This window comes from Quercus robur, chromosome 4 (assembly GCF_932294415.1).
Source record: "Quercus robur chromosome 4, dhQueRobu3.1, whole genome shotgun sequence".
Taxonomy (NCBI): domain Eukaryota; kingdom Viridiplantae; phylum Streptophyta; class Magnoliopsida; order Fagales; family Fagaceae; genus Quercus; species Quercus robur.
In genome coordinates this window covers 84,574,222-84,582,478 of record NC_065537.1, presented here as the reverse complement: position 1 = coordinate 84,582,478, position 8,257 = coordinate 84,574,222, and the positions used below count along the sequence as shown (strand labels likewise).

General features: G+C 35.1%; 1 protein-coding gene across 1 annotated transcript; it reads right to left on the bottom strand.

Moving 5' to 3' along the window:
• Positions 1–3,574: 3,574 nt before the first annotated feature.
• On the bottom strand, positions 3,575–7,134 carry LOC126724095 (F-box/kelch-repeat protein At3g23880-like). The gene is made up of 3 exons (XM_050428309.1): positions 7,093–7,134; positions 5,377–6,552; positions 3,575–3,985 (listed from the first exon to the last, which is right to left on the bottom strand). The coding sequence occupies exons 2-3, from the start codon at positions 6,526–6,528 to the stop codon at positions 3,893–3,895; spliced, it is 1,245 nt and encodes a 414-aa protein (XP_050284266.1). The 5' UTR covers positions 6,529–6,552; positions 7,093–7,134; the 3' UTR covers positions 3,575–3,892.
• Positions 7,135–8,257: the final 1,123 nt, after the last annotated feature.

Genomic DNA, 8,257 nt, shown 5'->3' with positions numbered 1-8,257 from the left:
AATGAATCTAGAAAAACCTCTAATCCAAGAGCCATAAGAGTCCCTTATAAGCCCACCCCCACCTCTCTTGGATTCCACTTCTCTTGGCAATACTATAGTAATGTATACTTCTTTACGATGTAATGTTTTTATTCTAAATTTTTTTAAATTGTTTTTTTAAAGGTTCATTCTCAAGTGATTTTTCATTTTTCTAAATTAAAATTTAATTTTTCAATAAATCTCTACCTAGTACTGGCCCTTCCACTAGGCCAATTAGGCAATTGCCTAAGGCCTCCAAGTGGAAGGGGGCCCCAAAATTTTAGAAAAAAAGGGGTAGCAGTGAAAAAAAAAAGTTTAAAATGAATTAAAAATATCCGGCACATTCTTTTAACCAAAAAACAAAAATTTGGGTAGATCTGGTTAAACATTGGTTCTAAACAAAATCAATTGCCCAAAAATAACATTATTATCCTCTAGACAAACTAAAAATCAACAAGATAAACTGCAAATCTGGTCTAAGAGATTAATCACAAAACAATCACAAATCAAAACAAATAAAAAACCTCAAATCCCTAAAATTTTTACCTTTCCCTCTAGCAATTCAAAGTTTCAAACAATATCATTCAATCTGCCACCTTTACTAAGCTCACAGTTTAGTGATCCACAAATGAAATTCATATACAAACTGAAACATAATGATAATGCCCCTTTTTTGTTTTAAAATTAAATATTCTTGAGAAGTTCTGCAAATTTTGCTATGTTAAGGAACCTACACTTTAAATTATCTTGAGTTTCTTCAGTTTATGAATCTTCGTTTCGTGGTTGATGCTTTTTTTTTTTTTTTTTCTCTATTACAGGATGGTTTTTGCTTTGTATATCTTTGGAATAATCCTTGATGAACTATGGACTTTGAATTTCCTCTTCAATTTGTATGATTTCTTCTTAATGTGTTAGTTTACTTGCTGCTACTTATTAATTTATATAAGAAGACATAATTTATGCCTTACCATTACTAATATCAATCTAATTTTTATACATGGTTTTATGCCCAACTTTAGAGTAAATATACCATGTTTCGGGTGTATGCTTCCTCCCTCTCACAAGCTGGTGGGACCCATCAGTTGCGGGTCCCACCAGCTATGAGAGAGGAGAAACATACACCCGAATTAGAATGCATTTTCTCCTAGCTTTGGGATGGCTTTGAACATTTCAGGAATTGCAAGAAGACAACAGCCCGGATTTTGTGGTTGAGGTTGTCTATTTCTGAATCTCTATGTGTATTTGTTATTGATTAGTTTTTTGTTTGTGGATAAAAGGAAATATCTCACTAATAGGTTAAATTTTAACTAATTTCTTTTTCACTTGTGTTAAGAGCATAAAATTGTGAATTTTAAACTGGTAGGGCCCTATATTCATCAGTTCACAAGTGTAGCAATGCCAGACTGCCAAGCATTTACCAGTTTTCTCCCTTATTCACTACTACTTTTTGCTGCATCATATTGGTAATATGGTTCTAGGAAGAATCTGAAACTGGACATAAAAACATGGTTTTGTGTCACTCTAAGTAAACTTTGACATCTCAGCTTTAAATTTTAAACCTTTTTTTTTTAATTTTTTTTTATTCACTTTGGTTTCTCTACAGTTGATCTAAGAATGGTTAAGGAGCAAAAAAACACAAAGCTCAAACTTTCATTTTTGAAAATACCGCATTTCAAAATATACATCATTTGATAATGATTTTCAATGCAGCAAGCACCATGGCTGTGGAATGTTTAAAAGTTCAACTTTGCAATGACAATGCCATAACATTATAGTTCACAAAATCAACTCAAGGTGTCTAATAATGAAATTCACCAGAGCTGAGACAGGCTTACGCCCCACTGATCCTTCCTCCATGGTTTTTCTGTAAGACGTTAATTTTCCTTTCCAAACCGATTATCTTGTCCGCAAGCAGCTTCTTCTCTTTCTCACACTCCTCTAACTGCTCTTTGTACATTAACATTTCAGAGTTAGTTGAATCAATCTTTTGAAAATAATTGGTTTTGTAATTTTCTTCTCTCATCCAGCTCATGGCTCTTTTTCTGAAGCTCCGGTTGGAGTTTACCAGCATTATGTTCAAAACATTCCAATTTGGCCATAAGTAATTCCTTCTGTTTTTTTTATTCTCTCTCAATAGCTGTAGATTATCTGAAATATCCAAGGCAAGCCAATCAATCTTTTTGACTAAATTTTCTCGACTACTTTTTGTCTCTTTCTTCTAAGCTCATCTTCGAGCTCATCAACTTTTTCCACAAGGCATTGACGTGACCATGTATCTCTCCAACAGGATACAGATTTGGACCAGCTAATGTGACAGATTTTACATTGGAGGGAAATTTGATGCAACGGGACACTAGAAGTAGGAGAGTCAGTGCTTGAGGCTTGAACTAAGTTGGATCCTTTCTTATCCTCCATGCTCCCACTAAAAAGGATGTTTTTCACTTCAGAAGTATCTGAAAGTTTGTTTCCAAATTCTACATTACCAGGCAATAGACAAAAGTTAAGAAGCAATGAAAGCATTTGATATAATTTGTACACAACATCTATTTTGATACAATGATAAACTACTGGTCTGGAACACCTCATATCAAATAATAAACTGCCACTTGTCCAAAAATTGAAGCCATTATGTAGAATGAATTTAATCATTTTACTATTATTGTAAAATAGGCAATTATGAATCTAAGCTGAACCGACCAAATTAGTCTAAGCTGAATTTAGTCACAAATTAACAAAATTAGTAGATCCAAACAAATCAGGAACTTGTGAAGTGACAGCCTAGTACATAATCCGCTTTTAAACCATACTGTAAGTGCCAGAAGATCATCAAAAACTTCACCAAACTTATTGCAACTACTTATGATTTACAATTATAGAAATAAAATAAAATAAAAAATAAGTTTTAGACCTCTTCTCGTTCTAAATGCTCTAATACCAAGTGAAAATCCTGGTTTAGATCCCTACGTTAATTATTCAGAGGAATTATTGATTTGCCTCAATTATGTAATCCACAAGATTATTATATTTTCACCACAGTTAATCAATCACCAAATGATAATGAAACCGAACATAAAAGAAAAGGCAATAGAGACTTACCAGGTGAAGTTATTGAATCCCTTCCTTCTTCTACCTCACTGCTCTTACGTCCATGATTTATAATCAGTTCATTAATTTTCAATTTTAAACCAATTATTTTGTCCACAACCAGGTTCTTCTCTTTCCCATACTCCTTCAACTGTTGTTTGTTCTTTGATATTTTAGTGTTATCCCAATCAATTGTTGCCATAATCGGGCTCCTAATTTTCTTCCTTCCTCAACCTCATGAATCTTTTTCTCAAGAACCTCTCGGAGTACATGAGCTTTATTTTTGGAATGTTCTGACGCAACTGTAAGTAATTTCTTATCTTTTTTATTATCTTCTAATAGCTTGTAAGCATCTGAAATATTGAGTTAAGCCTTTCACAATAATACAGCATTGAATTTGGCTACAAATTCAGATGCAGAGGCCATGCAAATATAACATAAAATGATTAATTAGGTCTCAATGAACGACAGATAACTTTAAACAGGCAAGTAGATCAAATAAAATTCCAGAGAAAATCCAAAGCCAAACAAAAATATCTTGGAAACAAGAAATATGTGGCCAACATTGGAGCATCCTAACTATGACCTAGGGAAGTAGGCTAGTTCAATTTTCTTCCTCAATGACCTTGGTACCTAATCACTTTAAGCCCTCTGAAGGGATCTCTGCAACAGTGACTAGTGAGAAAAACTCCTCCTAGCATCTTCTTCATCATTTCTCTTATGCGCAATATAGACATAAACTCTCCTTGGCCCACTCTGAATCCCACGACTCCAGACATGCTTGTTAAGCTTAACATCCGCCTTGAAAATAGTTGTCCCCATAGCCTTTTGGGCAAACTTCCTGATTTCCTTTATGACCTTTGGAGCCCTCTTCTTGAAAGTGCTGCACATGGGATTGGAAAATGGAACTGTTACTTAGCAATGTCCGAACAACAGAGCATTAGCTAACTGGGATACATCAAAAAATCAAGAACAAATATAGCCTTGTAGAGTGCATATTTTATAAGATTAGTAATAAGGAGAGAGAGCAGTATGTAGATGGTAAAAACATAAACAATTTTAAGAAACAGATAAAGCCTTGTAAAGTAGCATCTTTTATAAGATTAGAGTTTCTCGGTGGAACTTATAGATCTTAACTTTCAGCCACACAGGGCAGCTGGCTATCTACATGTGTACTAAAATGACATCCAACTCTTGGGAATGTGTATACTCGAAAGAAAAGTTAGGATTTCAACAACTGTAAAGTCATACTAAATCACTGAATATATTGCTTACCATTGTAACCCCAAATAAATAGAGAAACCATACGTGACTCCAAGAAGTCCTCTGTTAAAGACATAGAAGTTTATACTAGTTCCATTCCTCACCCCATACTTATAAAATTATATATCCATGCATATAGATAAAAGCTAGAGATTGAACTGACAGGAGGCTCTAGCCTCTCCAGAGAATTCAGAAGACATGAATGAATACTAGAAGAAAACAAGGGCAGGAAATAATGTCATTAAAAGTAGGGAATTTTCACAACATGGTCCCAGTTCATAAAAACTCCTTAGCGCAAAAGCCAATGACCGAGGAAGTACAAACACTTCACTTAGTGTGTGGTACCTGTATCGTACATATGTCATACCGGTGTTGTATAGTGAAATAGAGGCTTCCACTTGACAACACAAGAGAAATGTATAATTTTTTTGGTTATGTAAAAAATCCCTTATAATGGTAACCGCATTAATTCATTTGAGGGATAAATATCTATTAAAAGGGATAGCACCAAATCCTAAGCAAAAATCACATATACTTTTCTATATACTAGGAACGTTATCAATTTATCTTATCATATCTCAAATCAAATTCTTAACAAGCCAAAGAAAGGAAATTAGGATCCTCTCCATTTTAAGCGAAATGTACTATTGAGTCATAATTTAAAAGTGGCACTAGATAGACACCTTTAAATTTGTAATATTTAATAAAACCACGAAATAGAATCACCTCAAACGGAGAGAATCCTAAAACGAAAAGAACATAGCATTCATAATGTCTCAAATGAAGTGAATCAATTTTACTAAAATACATGTGGAAAGATTTCAGCTTTCAGTGTTTCATTTTGTTGTGTTGTGCTCTATGTATGTTGTTTTTAACAACCAATGGACAGTAGAATTCTAAATTGATATTATATTATTTCAGGATACTAGATCAGATGCAACTTTGACAGCTAAAATATCATTTTGTTCTAAAGTTAAAAAGTATCACATACTATTCACACATATATTTTACCTGATTAAGCCCATCATTGCAGTCAAGTGAATAAAGGCTTTCCACATATGTAGTTGCCTCCATTATTGTCTTGGAATCATATCGTGTTTTTCTATAGGCCTTTTTTTTCAAATTGATGACTATCAATTTGAAAATATATTCTGAATTCTTTCCAACTTGCTTCTCCCGCAATAAAATTTTTTCACCATTCTTTGACACGCATATAGGCCTCGGACAAGTGCCCCTATATGGAATGGTTGCCAATCTAGTCCAAGACTCCTTCATCACCCATAGCTGAATACATAAAGCATTGCGTGATTCACCTGTGCACACAGATAGACACAGGTGTTCTCCAAAAGTCCCTAACTCCCATGTCTTTGATGTATCGTAATAAGAAACAGATTCTGGCCATGACAGCTCATGAAATATCTCATCCGCTAAATCAAAATAAATGATTGGCGGCTTCCAAAAATATTTATAACTCAAATAAATTGCCCCATTGCAGTATATAGTCTTTTTGATATTTTGAATGCTGCTGCGGATAAAAAAATTATTGTCCATATCCACCAGAATTGTCTTCCAAGTAAAGGTCTTGAGTGAAAAGATCTCGATCGTGGACACATGAATATCGATATCGTAGGGCCTTAATATCTTGTAATCATCAGTGGAATAATCATAGCCAAAGCCAAAACCGCCAAACCAATATGAATCAGGTGTTGATGTTGGACTTGGTATGTTTTTGTAACTTTTGGTAGATGGGTTCCAAACCAAATATTGGGCTGTCCATTTGTCCACATTATGTAATTCAATACATACCAAGCTATTGCAAGAAGCCAAGTTTGTCTCAACATGTTTTTCACCCCACAATGGAAAACCAGGAAAATCAACATCAACAGGTTGACCATGAATAGCACGGCTTTGAAACAGCGCTTCACAACCTGCTGATAGAACACAATTGTCAGTCAAAACAAGGACGTTCATGCGGTTGGGGTTTTGAGATGCTCTCTGAGAGTGGGATTTAGCAAATCGGTGACTACTGATCAAAGTGTGCCATGCTTTGGATACGCACTTGAATCGCATTAGAGACTTCACTGGTAGTCTTGAAAGAATTTCCTCAACGAGTTCATTTGGTATGGTAAAGCTTCGCCGCCGCTGTGCCTTGCAAATTCTCATAGTTCAGTTCAGGTCCTTGGCTCTCTATAATCGATATATAAGAAAGAATGGTTAAAGAGTTAGATATTAAACCCTGTAATTAGGAATGTAAAATATTAAAATTTATAGTTTCAAAAGTACTATAACGTGTTTTATATGTATTGCTATTTCTAGATAGAAAATGTTGAATTGCAAAGGAACTGAATGAGCACAGAGTCATTTTACTTCTTTGTATAATTTATTTTTTGTCAGTCGTTAGGCTACTTTGTCCATTATGTGTTCATGTAGTGGTATGTGAGATCATGTGGGGGTAGTATACGTGCTTATGAATTTCAATTTGGAGATCAAAATGAGATGGTGTAATGTAAGGGTTGGAAAGTAGGTGTGGAAACTAATGGCAGGATATTAAAAAAAAAACAACTGTGACATAAAAATAAGTTGTGAATGATTCTTTGCTTTTTAACAACGAACACCGCAGGAAACGAAGCTAGCAACAGAACGAAGCTGAAATATATATATATATATATATGTATGTATGTATCAGAATCAGAGACACAGAAAGAAAAGAGAAGAGAAGAATCATACCGAGAGAAACGTGGAGGCCAGCGTCTGAGTGATGGAGGAGTGCGGAGGCCCAATGTTTATAAAATAAAAATAAACATTTTTATGTTTAACTTTTTTTTTTTTTTTATTGAAACCTATATGTTTAACTTAATTAGTTTAATGTATGTCGGTTAATCTAATGGGTTAATGGGTTATGATTTTTAAATAGCCGGAGGCCCAATGTTTATAAAATAAAAATAAATAAATAAAAAAAAGGTTCAATGTTTACATTGCAAGGCCCAAGACGTGTTTGTGATTGGGAGTGTGTGTTTGTGTTTTTTGTTTGAACTTTCATTTTGTTGCTGGTTTTTTCTTTTTTTTTCTTTTTTTTGGTTAATACGTGAATTTTGTTAAGAAGAAGATAATAACATAGCATCATGAATCATAAGCAACTCACCTTGTACCATGGAAAAGCAAGCGGAACCCAACGATTGTCTCTGGCGTCCTTAAATTGAGTGGGCCTAAAGTGGGCATCTTGATACTCCATGGGCAGAAAGCAAACCTTTGCCAATATTTCATGTGAGGATTGGCGAGTGGCACCTAGCCTTGTTTTGTTTCAGCTAAACCAGATACCCCATGTTGGAGTAACAGTGAGTTCAAGAAGCCCAATACCCATGTATTGTGTGAAGGTCAAGTGCCAAAGAAATTCCATGAAGTCCCTGTAGCTGATGCCCTCTTTTATCAAAAGGTATGGTAGAGAGCCTCCAAGTGTCTTTTGCCACGGTGCAGTCCTAGAAAAGGTGTCTTGCTGTCTCTGGAGCAAGACCACACACTTCATAGGTGGGATTAGCAAGGACATGTCAGAGGCAGAGGTTGGCTTTTATAGGGAGTATATTTCGACAATCTTTCCAAGTAAACATCTTGATTTTGTTTCGGATGTGTAGGTTCCAAATCTTTCACCAGAAACTACTATGGTTTGCGCCATGAGAAGTCTCTGTAGTATGAGTGCTTTGGGTCATGGACAGTGCCACCTTATATGCGCTATTAACTGTGAAGCTTCCCTTAGGTGTGTAGGCCCAAACCAGTCGGTCCCTTGATTTGTGCCAGATTAGAGGAATGCCAAGGATGGAGTTGACATCAACTGGTAGGAAGACTTGGTTGATCAAAGTAACATCCCATTCACCGGATTCTAAATCTATGAGGGAGC

What these genes read in the sequence shown, in the direction of transcription:
- LOC126724095 (XM_050428309.1), bottom strand. Translation starts at nt 6,528, where the DNA reads ATGAGAATTTGCAAGGCACAGCGGCGGCGAAGCTTTACCATACCAAAT. An exon ending in GCAATGATGGGCTTAATCAG is followed by an intron (nt 3,986 to 5,376) that starts GTAAAATATATG and finishes TCCCATGTGCAG; the next exon opens with CACTTTCAAGAAGAGGGCTC.